Raw genomic sequence first — 19908 nt, 5'->3', positions numbered from 1 at the left:
GCAGCAGAGCCAGTGGACCTCCCCGTTGTTCAGGCACTGGCTGCCCTACGGTCTGGGCGAGGGCCAGTGAGTGTGAGACAGGAGTGTGCGGGGGAGGGGGCACCCTTTTCTGACCCGAGGGCCCAGGGCTTTCTGGAGGAGGTGAACAGTGAGGCCTGAAGGGTGCAGAGGAGTGGGTGCCCGGGGCGGCATTGCTGTGAGCGTGTGAGGGTGCGCTGGGCGGCGCTGGGGTGAGCGTGTGAGGGTGCCCTGGGCGGTGCTGGGGTGAGCGTGTCAGGGTCTCCTGGGCAGTGATTGGGTAGATGGTGGGGAGTGTATCGGGGGCCTGGGTGCTGTGCTCAGCTTCTCTCATCTTCCCTCGCTGCATCCTCAGAGCCCCAGGGAATGGGCTGCACGGCCCCCATCTCACAGCTGAGGAAAGGACAGAAGCCTCAGGTGAGGGTGGCAATGGCCAGTCTCATGGCTGCCACGGCAGAGCTTGGGCATCTTTCCAGGACCATCCCGGGGAGGCGGTGCAGCTGGAAGCTAGCCTGTGCAGGGAGGTGCAGGAGCTGCAGAGGCTGGGACTCCGTGTGGCAGGCACGGGGCCCACCGGCCTGGCGCCCACCGGCCTGGCACCTACCTCGAGGTCAGTGGCTCCTGACCCTCCTCAGACCTTGGGCTGCAGGGTGTGTCCTGCTTTGGGTTGGGGCCCTGGCTCCCTGGAGGAGTATATGCATGCCTGGAGAACTGCCTCTGGGCTTCTCTTCAGCCCCAAGTGGCCAGGCTCTGGGCCGTGGTGCCAGACACGCCCTCCATCCTTCATCCTGGCACCTTCTTATTGACTTCTCATCTTGGGTCAAATCACCCTCCCAGGGACCTTCCCTCTGCCCCCAGAGGTCTGTCTGTGTGTCCACTGCTTTGTGTCCCTGGAGTTGTCTCACTTGGGGCACCTGCCTGTCAGACAGCTGAGAGAAATCTGGGCTTCAGGAGGGTTTTTATTTTCGTTCTTTGGTCCTAGGGCCATGGAAGAACACAGCGTGCATCAGGCACAGAGTTCTGTGTTGTTGACGTCTCACGTTTCATGAGTCTGGGTGCAGGACTCAGGCTGTCTGGGCTGGCTCAGGAGGGGTGCTGGGAGGCCTGGCAGGAGGCCCAGATGGTCTCAGTCAGGCACCTGGAGGGCTTGTCTCAGCCCCAGGAACCATTAGCTCTGAGTATTAGGAGGTTTAAGGCCATCAAGATGACAGTAGTGATATCTTTGTGCTGAGAATCTGAGCATCTTTGGAGTTTTAGGAGCTTGTTTAAAAAATTCCATTAGGGCTTCCCTGGTGGCGCAGTGATTAAGAATCCGCCTGCCAATGCTGGGGACACGCGTTCGAGCCCTGGTCCGGGAAGATCCCACATGCCACAGAGCAACTAAGTCTGTGTGCCACAACTATTGAGCCTGCGCTCTAGAGCCCGTTGGCCACAACTACTGAGCCCATTTGCCACAACTACTGAAGCCCACATGCCTAGAGCCCGTGCTCCACAACAAGAGAAGCCACTGCAGTGAGAGGCCCGTGCACCGCAATGAAGCGTAGCCCCCGCTCGCCGCAACTAGAGAAAGCCCACGTGCAGCAACGAAGACCCCACGCAGACAAAAATAAAATAAAATAAAATAAAAAATTACATTATTATCATACTCTTGTAACTCGAAGTGCAGTCAGTAGTTACTCAGACTTGAGGTATAAAGTTAAAATCTGGTGGCCTAGTGGTTAGGACTCTGGGCTCCCACTGCCATGACCCAGGTTCAACCCCTGGTTGCACAACTCAGATCCTGCAAGCCATGCTGCGCGGCCAAAAAAAAAAAAAAAAGTTAGAATCTGACTACATTTATACAGAGTGTTGGGACAGTGAAGGGAATTTTGAGGCTGTTTGTACTAATAGGTTTAATTTAGCAGAACTGCAGTCAGTTTTTGCAAAGGTTTGTTTGTTACATTAAAATCCAGAGTACTTAGAAAAGGATGTTACACTTGTAAGTTAAATGTTAAATATCTGAAAAATTTTGACCAAGTTTGTAAAAAGGGACCAAACTGACAGCGGACTGCTAAATTTTGTTACTTATGCTCAGGATACGCTTAGGAAGAACCAGGATTTTTTAATTTAATGAATTACTGAACCCTGGACCCCGATAACCCCCGGGACTGCGTGGGTCCGCCCCTAGCTCGGAGCCACGCCCCTGGCTCATAGCCCCGCCCACGGGCCCCCGCCCCCTCTCGGGGTCCGCCGCTAGAGGCAGAGTCGTTCGCGCACGCGCGGGCCGCGCTGCGGAAGCTTGGAGCGTCGGAACCCTTGTGTGGGTCGCGGGCCCGGCGGAGAAGTCCGTTGATGGAGCGGTCCGCGGCGCTGCGCGGAGCTCGGGACGCGGCGCCATGAGGCTCACCACGCGCGCGCTGTGCGGCGCCGCCCGGGCCGCCTGGCGGGAGAGCTTCCCCCTAGACGGTCGCGACGTGGCGCGCTGGTTCCCGGGCCACATGGCCAAGGGTGAGGTCCGGCGAGACGCGGCGGGGCCCACGCTGTTTACCCGGCTCTTCGCGGGTCGCCCGCGAGCGGGGAGGGCGGGGGTCGTAAGGCCCTTCTGCCACTCGGCTCCTGAAGCCTCAGTTTACACATCTGCTTTGGAAAAGATAAAGTCCTGACGTTACTTTGGAGACTAGATGAAGTAGGGGTAGGAAAGCACTTTACAAGTTGTATTCAGCTATTCAGTCACCTCAAAACCTTTGAGACGTAGATCGAGTTTGTTGTCTTCTGCCCAAACCTCTCTGGGAGTTTCTTACCGTTCATTTGTCAAAGTTTGGCCCCAAGAAGACATGTAGGACGGGTCCAGCCCTTCCCCGTGTGACGGATTGCCACGCTCCCCCTGCTCCCGCCCCCTTTGGCGCCTGCTCTGCCAGGCTCGGTGACGGGTGCTCCGCGCGTCGGTGCTCGGGAGGGACGGGGCGCCCGCGGGGGGCGGCATGTGGGGTGAGGTGAGATGTCTGAGGATGTGCATAAATGACAGGGCTTGGCTGTGGGAGGGGAGGCTGAGGGGCGGTGTCACTGCTGAGCCGCAGAAGAGGAGCATTGTTGTGTTCCTAGTGCGGGGTGAGTTCAGTGCCTTGTGTGTGCGTCGTCCAGGGTGAGTGGCTCAGGTTGGTACCTACACCATCGTCATCTCCACACAGTATTGAGGGCCCCATGAGTCAATTCGTCAGTGTTTCTCTGCTTTATAGATGAAGACCCATAGAGGTTAAATATTCCACCTAGAGTCGCCCACTTGTGGAAGTGGTGTGGACGGATGGGCTCTGACCTCACCCTGTGATGTGCAGGTGTCCCTCAGGCAGGGACCTGAACTTTCTCTCCTCAGCCACCAGGGTTGAATTTGAAGGAGACACAGTTATTGTTTAATAGAGCACTGCACTCAGATGTATTCATTTTAGGTTGTTTATGATGGTGTGTCATTCTTGACAGTTCAACTGAAATCTTCTACCTCTCTTAAAAGGCCATGGACCCCTTTCTTCCCTTAAGCGTCCTTCTTCTGTTTTCCAGGGCTGAAGAAGATGCAGAGCAGCCTAAAGCTGGTGGACTGTATCATCGAGGTCCATGATGCCCGGATATCCTTTGGTGCTTGTGACATTGTGACTTATAACAAGCAACACATATTTGGTCTGTGTCCTGGTTCTGGCACAGAGCTCCTGAAAGTCTTGGAATTTCCTAAGTGAGGAGCTCCTTAAGGTGTCTTTTGTTATGTTAATGAGGTGATTTTGGAAAAGACCCTAAGTCACCTAAGGTGGGGAGCTGGTTGCTGGGGGAACCAACCTTGATATGGGAGCCTTAGAACTTTCAGTCCTACCCTCTGACCTTACGGAAAGGAGAGGGGCTGGAGATTGAGTTCAGTCACCCAAGCCCAGTGATTCATTCTGTCCTGCCTGTGTAATGAAGCCGCTGTAAAAACCCAAAAGGTTGAGGGGTGGGCTGGGGACAGCTTCTGGGTTGGTGAGGTGTCGAGATGCAGGCATAGTGGCATATAGAGGGAATGGAAGCTCCGGGTCCCTTCCCCGTCCCTCGCCCTATACGTGTTTTCCATCTGGCTATTCCAGAGTTAGGTCTTCTTATAATAAGCCTGATCTAGTAAGTAAAATGTTTCTCTTAATTCCTTGAGCCAGTCTGGCAGACTGATATTGCTAGGACCCAAGGAGGGGGTCGTGGGAACCCTCCTTCCATAGCCCGTTGGTCAGACAGCATGTTGGTTGTCACCAGGTGACAACCTCGACTTGCAGTTGGTGTCTGAAGTGGGGGGTGGTAGCAGTCCTGAGCCCTTAACCTGTGGGGTCTGATGTCATCTCCAGGTAGATAGTGGCAGAACTGAGTTGAATACTAGGACACCCAGCTGGTGGTGGTGGAGGATTGCTTGGTGGTGAGGGACGTCCCCCAACCCCATTGGCATTGGGTGCAGAACTGTAGTGCAGGGGAGACCCTCCTGAGTCAAGCAGAAGGCATTCCTGGCTTGTTACCTTGTTTCTGTCTACCTCCTCTGGTCCCTGCTCTGGTCCAGTCAGCACCACAGTGGTCAGCGGCGTCACCTGTCATAATTATTGGCATTTGAAGCAGTGGTTCTCAGTCCTCGTTACGCACGAGAATTCCCCCAGGAGGCTTTTGAAAATACCGATATCTGGGCCCCTTTACAGGCCAGTGAACCAGAATCTCTGTGGGGCCCAGAAAGCTCCCCTTTGATACGCAGGTGGCATCGTTTCTCTCAGACCTCTGCCTGGCACGCCCAGGCCTTCCAACCCAGTCCAGGTGGGATATGAAACCTCCATTAAAACGTTCCTGCCAACCAGACTTTGCCCGCTGTACTTGAGGCGTGGATTGGCAAGATGTAGCCATCTCGCTCAGTATACTTTTCAGAGCCTGCTTTTGTTGTACTTACCTGAGCTGTGTTTAGATTTTCCTTGTACGGCGAAGGTGTTGGCTTGAGAGTCATTGCCATCTCTAGGGTGGAGGGCGAGGGACTGTTTTCTCTTTCAAAGGCCTGTGGGAATTTCTCTACTGTAGGCTAAATGTATCAGTTCGTACAATACCTCATGCCAGTCCGAAGGGCTTACTGGCAGTTATATGTCTGATTATTGAAAAACAACGAAACCTGCCCTTACCGCTCCGTGTGCTGTGATGAGAGGCCGCCTCTGCTCCTTTAGTCCCTAGATGTTCGATTTCTCCTCCAGGTCGGCGCCGTGAGGGAGTCTGGAGGCTCTCAGCGTCATGAATTAGCACAGGCTTGGCTAGCCTCTGAGGGAAGAGGGCTGTTTACGGAAAGTCCCTTTGTTGTGTGGGTGAGGGCACAGCACTTGACTGGGTGCCTAGACCCAGGGCACGTTGAGGCCTTGGCCTCGTAGTAGACAAGCACCAGGTAGGGGCCGAGTGCTCACGAGATGAAGACACAGACAGACCTCCCTCCTGCCTGGGTCCGTGTCACGGGAGGTGGCACTTGGCAGTGAGCGCCAAGGGCCCCTGGCTGAGGGAAAAAGGGCCTGCCCATGGCAGTAAGGAGGCAGGTTCACTGGAGGTCTTCGTGGGAACTCCACAGGGTGGTGGCGGTGGGTGGCGGCGGTGGTCTGACATATGCTAGTTAGGACTCTGTGGGAGGGACTTTTTTTGAGCCATCAGATCGTTCTGGCAACTGAACAATGGTCTAGTCGTAAAACCTTCCAGTGGGCTTTGTTTTTTGCTTTTGCCACCGTCGTTCCTGTTTGAGAAGCCACTTGAGGGCCACCGCCCTGTCTGTGCTCTGCCTCTTGTCCACAGGAAGGGGCGAGGGGCCTGCAGTGGCTCCTGGCACTGGCGGGGCAGGCACGCTGGGGGGTTGGTCTTGGTGGGAGGCTGGGCTGGCCCGAGCTCGCTTGCTCCCAGACTGGGCTTCCTCTGCCCTGTCCCTTCTGAAGGTTTCCTTTCGAAGGTGGTCCAGTCTGCGTAACAAGACGAGGCAAAGTACGTTAATTGACTGGTAAAGCTTTGAAGGAATTTTGCCTTAATTTGGCCACATCCCACTTTCAGGCCGAAACCCTCTGTTTCAGGAGACCCTTGGGCTTAAGCCTCACTTGCTCGTCCTCAACAAGATGGACCTGGCGGATCTGAAGGAGCAGCAGGTAATGCCCCGCAGGGCCTTCCGCGTGAGCGCCCCTGAGTCGGACCGGATCACTGGGCGGACGTGGTGTCAGGCCGCCCGGGCCCGCCGGCTTTAGCAAACTACCCTTTGTTTAACTCATGATCCAAGTGATCGAAGCGTGCGCCTCCTGTAGCAGGTGGCCGGGAGGTGCGGCCGGAGCCGAGCGCCCCACGTGGCGGCCACTGGACCCGCGAGGCTGTGAGCACGTGGGTCGTAGTTGCTGCTGTGAGGCCGACGTCCACGTTTTATTTCACTTTCATTCGCTAACGTTTCTGTTGCCTCATGAGGTGAGTGGTCGTCCCCCGGACAGCGCTGGCCTGGAGGCCTCCTGGTGGCTGCATTTGCCCCTGGTGTCCTCGCTGGCCAGCCCCACGGCTTCCCAGACCCCTGGCTGACCTGTGGGCTACCTGCTGCCCACCGAGTGATCTGGAAGCTGGAAGGCGGGTGGCCCAAAGCAGCTAGGGGTTCCCTGAGCCCTGCGGGACGGGGATACAGTGACCAGGCCGGAGGTATGTTTCGCCTTGTCCCTGAGTAAGAGAAACGTGACGATTCAGGAAATGTTACTTGTGAAGTGTTCTGCTCTGCTTTTCTTGCTGTTATCAGATCCTTTGTAAAGAGGAGGTGTCAGAATCTTGAAATCAAGCCAGTGTTTTTCTTCTGTGGAGCTCTTCCTTTCACAGCAGCAAGAACACGTTCCTGGTTTCTTAGTTGGCTGTGGTACATTGAGTTATTTAAACCCCTGCCACAGGCCTGTAGCACCCGGTTTCCAGGGAGATGCAAGTGCTGAAGCCACAGGGTGCTTTGTTCATTGAGAACCCGAGCGGAAGACGTCGCCCATCAGGACCCTGCCCCTGCCGTGCAGGCTGCGCGTCTGCTCACTGAAATCCCTCCTGCCGAGCGCGCTCCGCTCTGAGAACAGAACCCCGCGGGTTTCACTGCAGGGGCAGTTGTCGTTACTGGTGATCACAAGTTCTCAGCTGCTTTGCTTCGCTGAGACTTGGGTTGTGTCAGCCATCAGTTGTTCCTGCTCCAAAATGCTGATTTTTGTGGAGTGACGGGCACACTGGGTGGCCTGACAAGGGGACACGGGGGTGGGGGGGTCTCACCTGTGGGAGGCGGCTGGGGTGTTTGCCCCTCCTCTCAGGTGCTGCGGCCAAGGGCTTGGGGAGGAGAGGAGAGGAGAAGCCCCCAGGGTGGCTCCGTGTCTGCCTCTGTGGAGTGGGTGGCAGCGTCCCGTGCAAATCTGTACACTTGAAGCGCAGCTTCACGTGTGTCTGTGATGCCTGACCTTAATCTGCGTCCTCATAACAAATAACATAAATGAGTAAAACTAAATGAATTAATGAACGATTTCTTTGTTCCTTTAAGTAACTCAGTAGCTGATCAAAGAGTGCAATACTGGTTGTAAAAATATCAGTCATGCGCTGATGTTGCTTCACGTTACGGCCAGTAAGTTCATATTAACCTTAGTTTACTTAGGGGCTTTTAAAGTATTCCTTGTACTTTGTAATCGGATGGGGCTCAAAGCTTAGTTTCAGTGGAGCTCGTTGTGTGGAAGCTCGTTAGGAGGAGTGGGAGGGATGGTGCGACCAGACAGAGACCAGCGCTGAGCAGTTCCAGTGCTGGGAGTGACTTGGAATGACCTGGTGTGGCCTCCTCTCTCTGTGTCCTCACATGGAGCCAGCCGCCCAGGGCCACCCCGGGGCCAGGCTGCCCTCCTTGGACGTCTCCTCAGGCAGCCTGGCCCTGGTGCTGCGTTGCCCCTTGCGCTGCCCGGTGGGCCCAGCCTCCTCCCTGAGTCCCTGGCCGCTGCGGCTCTGGGCTGGCGAGCAGATCTTGGGCGTTAGCGTGTGACACTGCCCATGTCTTCATTTAGTGTTTAAAATGGAAATTTCGTCTTGTCTCTTTCAGAAAATTATACAACACTTAGAAGGAGAAGGCCTAAAAAATGTCATTTTTACCAACTGTGTGAAGGATGAGAATGTCAAGCAGGTGGGTTTTTCTGTTTTATGCTCTAACGCTCTGCTTAAATACGTTAAAGAGACGCCACGCATTAGGCTGTGCTTCTGCAAGAAGCACAGTGTCGGAGACGACCCGTAATTGCTTGGGTCTGGGCGCGCTCATCTCCCGGTGCCAAGGGCAGCACGGGCCTGACGGCTGACGGTGGGGAGGGAGCAGAGTCAGCCTGCGAGACGCGTTCCGGGTCATAAGGTGGAAGGGCCTGTGGAGGGTCTAGTGCCTGTGTTCCCAGTTGTATTTGAGAATGTCACCGCTGGCGTGCATCTTGTTAGCGGGTGCTGGCGTCTGTCCTGCTGGTTCCTGGTGGAGGGACGAGGTGGGCACAGGCGACCCCCACCTCCGCCTGCCGTAGCGCAGCCTGAACCTTGACGTGTTTGGACCTGAGCTGTCCGGTGCTGGGCGCTGGAGTGTCCACCTCCAGAAGCTAAGGGTGGCCAGTTCCCCCAGGAAAGGGCCTGTGGTCTGTTTCTTGCAGATAATCCCGACGGTCACGGAGTTGGTTGGGAGCAGCTACCGCTACCACCGAGGAGAGGTTGGTGGTGGGCCAGTGCCAGCTGTGGGACGTCCCTCCCGCTGGGGAGCCCCAGACCCAGCTGCCGAGCACAGCCTGGGGAGCCCCCTGTCCTCCGGGTCTCCGTAGGTGGGTGAGCCGGGCCGGTGCAGCGACTGTCCTTCCTGTTAAGCTGGCCTGGGCGTGTGTGGGTCTGGGGGGTCTGGCTGGGCCGCTGATCCCTGCTCTCGCGCCTGCAGAACCTGGAGTACTGCATCATGGTGATTGGGGTCCCCAACGTGGGCAAGTCATCGCTCATCAACTCCCTGCGGAGGCAGCACCTCAGGAAAGGTAGTTCCCCGGGGCAGGCTCTGGTTCTTGTGCTGGGACAAACTTCAGAGCCCGAGACCCCAGCTCGTCAGGGGGTCTTTTCCCACCAGGAGGAGGTGACAGCCTGGCACGCAGTCAGCTGGTGAGACACAGTCATTCCCTTATACATTTTATGCTTCGTTCGCGTTCTCTCTTCAAAACTAAATGCTTAATTACAGTGTTTAGTATGTGCGATGACTTTCCTAAACGGTGGTAGTCTCGTCCTTTCATTTATCTGTCTCTGACCCGCTGTGCTCAAGGTGTGTAGGAAACGTGGGGTGCGACGTCAGGCCGGGACCTGGGGAGGGGGAGCCCCAGGCCTGTGTCCTTGTCCCACGCCTCTCAACTTTTGAGACCAAGTCTGCACGAGCGTGTCCTTCGGGCGCCACCCCAAAGCCCGAACAGTGCCAGACCGTCATCTCGGGCTGTTTCGCTGCCAACTGGGGAGCTGTTACAGTCAGCTGTTGTTTTGTTTATTTTTCTTTAGTTGTGGCTTTAAAAAACATCATTGGCATTAAGTACGTTAAGTGCTGTGCAAACATCACACCACCTATTTCCAGATTTTTCCATCTCAAGCGGAAACTCTAGACATAAATGGTAGCTGCCCTCCTGAACTCCTGGGAGCCTCTGGTCTACTTTCTGTCGTGTGGACTTGACAGCTCCGGTGTCACATAACTGGAATCACAGGATTTGGCCTGTGTCAGGCTTATTTCACGGAGCCTAGCTCTGCAGGGTCCACCCGTGTTGTAGCGTGATTCATAATTCATAATTCCCTTCCTTTTTCGGGCTGAATAATACTCTGTGGTGTGGACGGACCACATTTCGTTTATCCATCTGTGCCGACGGATGCATGTGTCCCTTTGTTCTTGTGTTGATTCAGCAGAGGGTGCAGAGTCTGCTTGGGCCACACCCTGAGCTGGGCCCCAGGGCAGCCAGTGTTCAGAGCACAGGCGGCCTCTTGGTCAGGAGTGGCCCCACCGACAGGCTCTTCTGGGTGGTGTGGGGGCAGATGCTTGGGACCCGGTCTTGCAGGGAGGAAGGTGATGGCGGCGGGCAGCTCTGGTCCAGACGTCACGGCCGTTGCTTAGCAGGTGCTGGGCCACTCTCAGGGCCGGGAGACAGTTCTCTCCTGGTGTTAGGGGCCCTCCAGGTCTCCACGTGTGTCGTTGCTCATTCTGTAGCTTACCTGCCTGTGTGTTTAACAGACACTGACACCCTCTTTTATCCTGCAGGAAAAGCCACCAGGGTGGGCGGCGAGCCTGGGATCACCAGAGCTGTGATGTCCAGGATTCAGGTAGGGGCCCTCGGCTGCCGGGCCTCCACCGCCCCTTCCCTCTGCTCTGTCCGCCAAGCGCCGCCCCAGTCCTCACAGCAAGCCTGGGGGAGGGCACAGGTGCCACCGCGTCTCACAGGTGAGGGAAGCTGCCCGAGGGCACACAGGGTCAGGGCAGAGCCCGTCCTCCTGGGAGGAGGGCAGCTGCTGGGTTCCTGCTCTTATTCGTTCTCCGCATCACGCGGGAGTGGCATCCTGTGGGGTAGCTGAGAGCTGGTGGCAGTGACGACACTGGCGGGCAGGCTCTGGGGCCTCCTCAAGCCTGGGGGGCCCAGCAGAGGGCCTGGCGGGAGGGGCTGCTTGAGGCTGCTCGAGCGGCTGGCCGACTGCCCTCTGTGCCCACAGGTGTGTGAGCGGCCGCTGATGTTCCTGCTGGACACCCCTGGGGTGCTGGCTCCCCGGATCCAAAGCGTGGAGACAGGCCTGAAGCTGGCCTTGTGTGGTGAGCCAGCCCCCCACAGTAGGCCCCCAGGCCCCCAGGCTGGGCGCCTCGTGCCAGCCTTGGCCTGGCTGCCATAGAGATGTCCAGAGCTGTGGTGCAGGACGTCTCGGGCAGCGTGTGTGGTCCTGGCTCACAGGTGACACACTCTGCACCCTCTGACCCCACCAGTCCTCCTGGCCTGCCCTGGAGGGGCGCCCTCCTCCCGTTTAACAGGTGGGGCGGGGCTGGTGGGGGCAGGTCAGGCCACGGCTTGGCCTCCTCAGCGGCACGTGTGTGCGCTCACCCTTGCTGCCTGTTCCCAGGAACCGTGCTGGACCACCTGGTGGGCGAGGAGACCCTGGCTGACTACCTTCTCTACACCCTCAACAGGCGCCAGCTCTTGGGGTGAGTGTGGGAAGGCGGGCCCTTCCTCTCCCATCCCAGACAAACGTGACTGAAAAAACAGAACCGTTAAAGTACTGTAGACAGATAGCGTGCAGTCCTTTGAAGTGTACAGTTTAATAGACGTGTGAAAGCGTTCCACGGTCCAGAAAACCCCCCCAGTTCTTATGCTGCTTTGTAGCCCCTCCTTCCCGCCCCTTCCTGCCCCATCTGCTTCCCATCACCTAGAATCTCACGAGTGGAGCCACATGGTGCGGACTCCCTGCTCAGCCCCGTCGTCTCGGGATTCATCCGTGTTCTAACACTGGTCACCACTGGGAGGTTTCATTGTGCAGACATCTGGTTGGTTCGTTCTCGCTGCTGAGGACGGTGTGAGCGCCGGTGTCCCGTGGGGCCCCAGAGCTGTCCTTTATCACAGGGGTCCCCAACCCGCAGGGGACCCGGTACCGGTCTGTGGCCTGTTAGGAACCGGGCCGCACAGCGGGCGATGAGCGGCGCGTGAGCGAGTGAAGCTTCCTCTGCCGCTCCCCGTCGCTCCGTGTCGCTCGCGTTACCGCCTGAGCCACCCCATCTCCCCCCAACCCCGTCCGTGGAAAAACTGTCTTCCACGAAACCGGTCCCTGGTGCCAAAAAGGTTGGGGACCGCTGCTTTATCACCTTGAGGACATCAGGCACAGGTTATTGACTGTCCCCAGAGAACCAGCTTTTGGTTTCATTGACTTTCTCTGTTCTCTTTCTTCCTGGTTGCTGTTGGTTGATTGCTGTTCGGTCCCTGTTCCTTCCTTGTTTCCGTGTTCCTGACTCTCTTCCTGTTTGTGCTGCCCGTGGGGAGACGGGCTCTCCCACCACCGCCTGGGCTGCTCTCTTCCCCGCTGTCCTGGCAGCAGCTGCTTCGTGAGTTTCCAGGCTCCGTTGTCGGGGGTGGAAAGCGTCAGGAGGTCATTGGGTTCTTCTGGTGGTTTGAGGACGTGACCCCCCTTATCCTTCAGGAGAGTCTCTGCGTGCTCATCTTTCCTGTCGCGTTGCTTTGAGCTTGTGCGTCTTTACTTGTAAAATGTGTTTGTCGGCTGCTTGTAGTTGGGCCTTGCTTTGTACGCAGTCTGACCGTTTCTGCTTTTATTTGGGTAGCCCATTTACATCTGATGTGGTCACTGACGTTAGGTTTCCATCTGTCATCTTGCCATCTGTCCCAGCTATTCTTTGTTCTTTTTTCCTCTCTCTCTCTGGCCTGTTTTATGATTCCCCTTTGTCAGCTTGTTACCTGTAGCTTTGGAGGAGGTAGCTTTAGGGTTTGTAGAACACTTTTCGGGGGTGTTAATGCCGGGTGTGGTGTGAGGGCCTTTCCGCTCTCCTCACCCTCACCTCTGGGCCGGTCTCGTCACACCTTTTGCTTTTATGTAGCAGACGTGCTGCCGAGCTTTGTTTATGCACGGATGTAAGTGGAGGCTCGATCTCGGCAGTTTCCTCTGAGCCTCGCCAGTCACGGCTCCTTGTCTGTGTGTGGACCCGCCCTCCCTCTGGGGCCATCTTCCTTTCCGAGGGTTTCCTGTGACGCTCACAGTGACGCAGGTTGCTGTTTGTCCGAAGATGTGCTCATTTCACCTTAGTTTTTGAAGGGCGTTTGCCCTGCGTGTAGATTCTAGATGGACGATTTCCTCAGTCCCGCAGAGCGGCTGTTGTTTCTGATGAGAAGTCTGTCTGTCTGTCCTTGTTCTCTGTATTCATGGCCCTCTGGCTGCTGTTAAGATTTCTCTTTATCAAGTTTTTGAGCAATTTATGGCGCTGGGCCTTCGTGTGGTTTTCTGCGTGTTTCTTGTGCTTTTAGTTCCTCGGGCTCTCGCATCTGTTGTGTAGTTTGTATCACATTCGGATGATCTCTGGCCATTCTTCCTCTCTCCCAGGACTCCACCACCCAGGCACTGGCCGCGGGTGCCGCCGGCTCAGCAGTGCTGGCTCTCCAGTCCCCTCACCCTCCCTTCTGCAGATCTGACCTGCTTTAATCCCGAGTGTGTGTTTTCACAGTGCTCTCCTCTAGATACTGGGTTTGGATCATTTTGTTTTACTATCTTCTGCGTGTTTTCTTAACTTTGTAACCACGGGAACGCAGTTCTAATAACTGATTCAACGCCTGGGAATTCTAACATCTGGGGCGGTTTCAGGTGACTGGTTTTCTCCTCGTAATGGCTCTGTTTTCCTGCTGTGTGTGCCTGACAGCTTTTGACGGGGGGCGGGCACGTGAATCGGACCTTTCTGGTGACAGGTGTCTTTATATTCCTGTTCTGGGACCGTTATTTGGAAACACTTTGGTCCTTTTGGACCTTCCTTTTACAGTTTGTCAGGTGGGCCTGGAACAATTCCCAGGGCATCCCGCCCCCTCCCCAGCCTGTGGATCTTGGGTTCCGTCTGTCCCGGCTGCTCCCCTCCTGCCTCTTGGGTGGCTCTTCCTGGCCTCTGGCCTTGGGAAACTTGCTCTGCTGACCATCTGAGGGTGGCTGTCTGCCAGTTTCCCGAGCCCTCTCCCTGGGCAGCTCTGCCCTGTCTGACTCGCCTGCAGCCGGCAGCTGCCCTGGTCCCCAGCGCCGTCTCTCCGCTCCGGGCTCCCCGGGGCCCCTCCCTGCACTCCTCCTTCCCATGGCTACACTCTTTGTGGCCTGATGTCTGGGCCTTGAAAACCATTGTTGTGTGAAGTTTTGGTTGTTTCTTCCTTTTTTGTTATTCCAGGTGGCGAGTAGACCCAGTCCCTGTTAGCCCATTTGCATGGAAGTGGGATTTGACATATGTGGGTTTTTTTTGGTTTTGGTTTTTTTTGGCTGCATGTGGCTAAGCGTGTGGGATCTTGGTTCCCCAGTCAGGGATTGAACCCGTGCCCCCTGCACTGGAAGCACGGAGTCTTAACCACTGGACCGCCAGGGAAGTCCTGGAAGTAGAATTTGAAATGTCATGTTTTGCTTGATGTTCGAGGCATTCAGTTTGGACCTCCGCTGTCCTCGGTGTTTCTGGGAAGCGTGACAGCCGACTCCCTGCGGGTGGCAGGTCTTGGGCGTGTGTGGGTGGGAGTCTTCCTTGCCTTCGATCTCTTGGGGACAGAGGGGCCTGCACAGCTGCTGCTCTGGGAAGTTTGATTTTGGACGCGCATTCCTCGGGGTTGTCGTTCCGAGACCGGCTCCGATGCTCACGTGGGGTCCAGGCGCGAGGCCTGAGGCCCGTCCGGCCTCCCCCACTCTGCAGCTGCAGTTCACATTGCAGCCCTGCCTGCCCGGCGGGCGGTGAGGGGGAGGGGCCAGCGCAGGTGCTGGTCCAGGGGTCCTGGCCCCGGGGCTCAGGGAGGCACGTGTCCGTGGAAGACGCTGGTCTCCTTTGGCCTCTCAGCCTCTGATGTGCCGCACCCGTCCCGTGCTGGCTCTTCCCCCCAGGCCCAGAGCACCAGTCAGTGGGGAATACCACCGTCCATCTCCGGCCAGCCACCTAGAGGCACCAAGGCAGCCTCGGCAGCAAACTGAGTGTGTGCCAGTGGCCGGGCTGCCATCGTGGGAGGCCAGCTCAGGGCCAGGGGATGACACCGCTGGGAGCAGCAGCCTTTCTGACCGCCGCCCCAGGACCCCGGTGGGGGAGGGGGTCTCGGGCAGCTGGTCGTGGCCACGCGGAAGGCAGGTGACGATGAGGCCCCCAGGTCCACGTGGCGGTCACCCGCACCCACGAGGGGTCATTGGTGGAGCTGCTGACCATCGCCTGTGTGCAGGTACGTGCAGCACTACGGCCTGGGTGAGGCCTGCGATGACATCGCCAGTGTGCTAAGGCGTGTGGCCGTGAAGCTGAGGAAGACCCAGAAGGTGAAGGTGCTGACGGGCACTGGTGAGACCCGGTGGCCCCAGGCTGGGCTCGGGGGGCGGAGCTTCTGGGGGAGGGGCTCTCGGTCTGGGCTGGGGCTGGGGCAGGGTGCGTGGGGCGGCCCCACCCTCTTCCTGTGGCTTCTGGAGGCTCCAGCTTCCCAAATGAGCAGCGCAGGCGCCCACCTGAACGGGCCTGAGGTGGGTGGGCTAGAGCTCCCGAGTGGGGCTCCGTCCTTACTGGGCCCTCCTGCTTTCCCCAGGTGACGTCAACGTTGTCCAGCCCAACTACCCTGCGGCCGCCCGAGACTTCCTGCGGGCCTTCCGCAGCGGGGTGCTGGGCCCCGTGATGCTGGACCGGGACCTCCTGCAGGGCCCCCCTGCGGCGGAGCCCTGACTAGTCCAGCAGGAGGGCCTCGCGGCTCCACGGCCAGGGGTGGGCACCCGGGAGTCCCCTGTCCACAGGCTCCTTGCTGGTCACTGTATACTCCCCGGTCTCTGCTCTAGGAAGGAGGCCATGCCCTCCTGCTGCCCAGCCCAGCCCCTGCTTACAGGGGACTGAGCCTGGGTGTGGACATCAGGGCAGTGGACGTCCCTGGGTTCCTGGCGGGGGGAGGAAACTCACTCATGTTCAGTATCTCCTAAATATTCTCTTGAGGAGAAGCTGGTGTTTTCTCAGAAGGAGTTGAAAGTGTAATCTGTAATTTTAAAATTAAAAGGCCTGTCTCTGTGGTTGGCCCTTTTGTTGTGCACCTGTGCAGCCCCTTGGGCCCCTCACCAAGGAAAAACGGAACGTGAACCACTTAGTACCCAAGGCTCTTGTGTAAGAATCCCGACACGGAGTCCTGGGTCCCGCAATAAGAAACAGTCTCATTGGCAACAGAGTGTTTATTTCACTACTAAAACGTGCAGACACACACGGACAAGAGGTCCCAAGTAGCCGTGGCAGAACCCAAGGACCACCTGTCCCCTCGGTGGCCGGGGCCGCTCTGCTCACAGCCCAGCTGCACACAGGCCGGTGTGGTCAGCGGAGACCCTAGGCCTCCCCACCGCCTCCCAGCACCTTCCAGCTAATGAGACAGCAGGACTTTTTCCCGGAGGCGGTGCTCAGCATTGCTGTGGTCGCACCTGAAGGGGTGCAGGAACATGACCACCAGCTTGCATTCTGGAGAGGCCGGAGGGGGGAAGGGGCGGGGATTGGGTAGGCTGCACCTGGTCAGCAGCCCCGGCCCTTCCTGTAGGCGCCCCTCTAGGTCCTGCCGCCCCGCGTGGCTGCCCCACCCCCAGCGCACCTGCCAAGTCTCCTGAGACACCCACCGGCCTCCTGCCGGGACCCTGACCCGTAGGGGTGGGAAGCATTCAGAGACTCGCAGCTGTGCCAGACGCCAGATGCCGCTGGAGTCGGGCTGGTGTGTGGAAAAGCTTGACGAGCGTGCTGGCGGCTCACGCTGCAGAGGCACGTGAAGGTCTGGGCCAGCCACAGTCCAGGTCCGGGTGGGTCTCAGGCTGAGCACAGCCTGGCCGGCCCATCAGGGAGAACTGAGTCAACCGAGGGGCCGCCCCGATGGGTCCCCCCGTTCAAGATTTTAAAACGGCCACGCTGCCTCTGAGGCCCCGGCCAGGGCTTGGCCACGACCTGTTGGTCTTTGGGAGCGTCGAGCTTGGTTCGGGAGGACAGAGCGCATCTGGGCGCCGCACCCAAGAATGCTGGCAGTGTGGACACAGGAGGCTGCAGGGAGCTGCGTCCTGCAGCGGAGCGCCTGGGTCTTCGGAGGAAAGTGCTTGGCCCAGGTCCCGCGGATAATCTGGAGACCTTCAGTGTAACCAGAGCCGAGTGCCAGCTGTGGGAGAGCAGAGGTGGCACGGCTCCTGGGAGATGCTGGTCTTGGCACTGGCGTCCATCAGCTGAGCCCAAGGGCCCTGCAGCCCAGGGGCAGGCGAGGGCAGATCCTGGAGGCAGCCCTGCCGGGGAGGCTCCTGCTGAGCACAGGAGAGCCTGAGCCGGAAGCCAGAGCCCGGGGCCGTCCTTCCGAGGGACAAGAGGCTATTCAAGCCACAGGACATGTGAAAGAGCTGGGGCCCCAGGCTGAGCTCACGGCCAGTGGACCAGGCTGGCGGCTTGAGGGAAAGGCACCTGAGAGGTGAAGGGCTGGCCTTCCGCGCGGGTGTTGAGTGCCAGCCGCAAACCCTTGTCAGGACGCGCCCTGTGGTTTCTTCAGAGGCCGCTCTGGCCTCGCTCTGACAGCCCTCGGGGTGTGGAGGAAGCTCGGCTTCTGGGCTTTCTTCTGCTGGACAGGTGCCCTCACATCTGGTGGCACTTGCTGGGCACTGGGGCCTGCCTTGTGGCCATGCCGGCCGTGGGTCTGACTGGAGCCCCGGCCCCTCCGGTCCACCTCGCCCTCAGCTTCCGAGGGGCTGCCTGCCACAGCTGCCGTCCCCGAGTACAGGCGGGGCTCTTATCCTGGAACGTGGACCTGGAGCTCAGAGCAAATGGAAAACTCTTGAAGTTTAAACAGATTTTCTTTTTCTTCCAAAATAGGTCCAAGAAGAGCTGTTTCAAGTCAGAGCAAAGTGGCTTTAAGGGAGCCCCTGGCGACGGGTCTCGCAAAGCGTCTGCCCGTGGGGGGACACGGGCACGGGCCCTGGGCCCAAGGGCAGGGGCAAGGCGTGGGCAGTTCCTGTGGGCGAGGGTATCCTGGGAGCCGTCTGGAGAACCACGGGGCCACGTCTGGGCTCACTAATCCACAGATGTGGCCCCCTTCCTTTCTGGAAGGCAGCACACTACAGCCTGCGAGGGAAACCTCTCCTCTCCCCCAAATCCTCAAGTCCTTTGGCCCACTGGGGCTGTTTCTGGGGGGGATGCCACCACGTCCTCAGGGGTGTGGCCGAACCAGCCCAGCCTGAGGGCCCACCTCTCTGCCTGGTGGTCAGCACCGTCCACACCTCTCAAGTGTCCAGGTGGGGTCAGGGGAGCTAGAGTGGCCTGAACAGCTTGTAGAGTGGTGGGCAGCTGGCCAGGATGGTGCAGGAACCTCAGGACACCTGCCTTTCTGGCTGGGGGGGTACCCTAACCTCCAAGTGGCAGGCAGGGCATCCTGGAGCTGAGGGGCCGCTGGTCCCCTGGTAGGGTGGGAGGTGCGGAGGCTGGGGAGGGGATCGGGCAGGAGGGGGAACAGGAGGTGCCTCTGGGTCATAGGAGGAGAGGCTGCTGGACTGTCGGGAGTTGGCCACGCAGCTCCTCTGGGCTCAGAGGCCTTGGGCAGTGGAGGCAAGGGGCGCTCAGTGCTGGGCAGCCTCTGTGGTGGCTCGCGGGGCAGGCGCGGGCTGGGGGCAGATCTGGCCCCCGAGCCCAGCCCGGCCTAGGTCCGCAGCAGCCCCAGGGCGCCCAGGGCACCGCCCAGCAGCAGGCAGAGGTGAGGGTCGCCCATGGGCCCCGCGCCCGAAGTCCACGCCCGGTAGCTGTAGACGCTTCGGTTCGTTCCGTTGCCGCCGGGTGCGCCGTCCTCGTCGTCGTCTGGGCCGTGCTCCCCGGGCCCCGCGGCCCTCCTCCAGCTCGAGCCCGCCGCCAGGCCCGCGGCTGCCCCCGCCGCTGCCCCCGCCGCCGCTCCCGCGGCCACGCGCAGCGAGGAGCCGGCGTAGCGGGGCGCAGGCCTCACGCGCACCCTCGAGGCCCCGCGCGCGCCCCCGCGCAGCCCGCCCCGGGCGCTGCCGCGAGCCCCGCCACGGCCGCCCTTGGCCGCGCCGCTGTCGCAGAGGAAGGTGGCCGCTAGCAGCAGAGCCCAGCACGCGGCGGCAGTCCAGTTCATCTTCGTGGAGCAAAACCTGCGGGAGGATGGAGGAAGGGACCTCAGCTTCTGCGAGGCCCAGGGCGCCCGGGGCCTGGGGACAGGGGCTCAGCATTTGGTGGTACATGGGGCCCCAGCACCTTGGAGCACTACCGGACCAGGCTGGCGTGGGCTAAGAGGAGGAGGTTGTAATGCCTGAGGATTAGGGACTCAGGCTTGGGGAGGGCGTGGGCTCTTGTTCAGTAACTGGGAAGGGGCGGCAGGGGGTGAGAGGGTTCAGCACCTGCGGGTTATTCTGTGCTTGGGGTGGTGGTGGTGGAGTAGGGGCAAAGAATGGGCGGTGGTGAGCACCATCCGGTGGACGGGGGGCGCTCAGGCCTGGGGAGGGGGCCCCGTATTCTGGGCTGCTCTGGAAGGACCGACTCCGGTCTCCAGGGCTCGGCAGGACCAGAGGCCACCCTGGGGTCTCAGGGACCGAGGGTCCCCAAGGAACCAGATCGGGGTCTGGAGAAGGGACCAACGGTGAGACTCGACCCGGCCCTCCCACCCCTTCCGGGGCTGCGCGGGGCCAGAGCCGGTTCGGGCCTCGCGGGCTCGTCACCCTGTGCGGACCCCGCCCCGCCGCCGCAGGCCCGGGCCCAGCTTAGCGTCGCCTCCCGCCCGCTTCTGCCTCGCGCTCCCCCCCCCCCCGCCCCCACCGCCTGGCTCAGCCGCTGGGCCGGGGGACCGGGATGCGACCACCTGCCGGAGGCTCCACCCTCCGCCCGGGCCCTGTCGGCCCCTCGCTGCGTCTTCATTTCTAGCCCGGCGGGCGCCAGCCCCAGCCTCCCGGTGCGCGCCCACATTCCGCCGCCCGGCCTTACCAGCCACGGGCCTCGCTCGGAACCGCGGCGGCCGCTCCAGGGACCGCTGCCGAGCGGGAAGGACGGAGCTGCGGCGGAGACTGCACGGAGCGCCGAGCGCCGACCGCCAAAGCGCCGAGCGCGGAGCCTGGCTTTTGCGTGAGGCATCCGCCCTAGGCTTGGGGGTGGGCAGACGCGGAGGCGCATCCCCCGGGAGACGGAAGGGAGGAGATAAAGGCAGGCGCTCCGAGGCGCAG

The 19908-nt window shown here is 59.5% G+C and overlaps 2 protein-coding genes across 5 annotated transcripts; one reads left to right on the top strand and one right to left on the bottom strand.

Moving 5' to 3' along the window:
* Nucleotides 1–384: 384 nt before the first annotated feature.
* Nucleotides 385–15821, top strand: MTG1 (mitochondrial ribosome associated GTPase 1; the record flags this gene model as incomplete). 4 transcript variants are annotated; one of them, XM_079900058.1, is made up of 11 exons in its annotated part: nt 385–628; nt 3550–3616; nt 6041–6143; nt 8075–8155; nt 8658–8714; nt 8933–9023; nt 10274–10335; nt 10720–10816; nt 11119–11200; nt 14937–15033; nt 15288–15821. In XM_079900058.1, 11 exons carry the CDS (start codon nt 385–387, stop codon nt 15372–15374), a joined length of 1068 nt encoding a protein of 355 aa, XP_079756184.1. In that variant the 3' UTR covers nt 15375–15821. The 4 variants fall into 4 exon arrangements, with proteins under 4 accessions (XP_079756184.1, XP_079756185.1, XP_079756183.1 ...); XM_079900059.1 differs by having other exon boundaries at nt 14937–15027; nt 15288–15818; XM_079900057.1 differs by having other exon boundaries at nt 14937–15049; nt 15288–15800.
* A 1286-nt stretch (nt 15822–17107) lies between these two features.
* Nucleotides 17108–19845, bottom strand: SPRN (shadow of prion protein). Its single transcript, XM_079900470.1, has 2 exons — nt 19673–19845; nt 17108–18846 (listed from the first exon to the last, which is right to left on the bottom strand). The coding sequence occupies exon 2, from the start codon at nt 18828–18830 to the stop codon at nt 18384–18386; it is 447 nt and encodes a 148-aa protein (XP_079756596.1). The 5' UTR covers nt 18831–18846; nt 19673–19845; the 3' UTR covers nt 17108–18383.
* Nucleotides 19846–19908: the final 63 nt, after the last annotated feature.

Source organism: Stenella coeruleoalba (assembly GCF_951394435.1).
Source record: "Stenella coeruleoalba genome assembly, chromosome: 16".
NCBI classification, from domain to species: Eukaryota; Metazoa; Chordata; class Mammalia; order Artiodactyla; family Delphinidae; genus Stenella; species Stenella coeruleoalba.
The sequence above is the reverse complement of the archived record's forward strand: the minus strand, read 5'-3'. Positions and strand labels throughout refer to the sequence as shown.

Bases quoted from the DNA above. Each gene is read 5' to 3' on its own strand.
- SPRN (XM_079900470.1), bottom strand. From the start codon at position 18,830: ATGAACTGGACTGCCGCCGCGTGCTGGGCTCTGCTGCTAGCGGCCACC.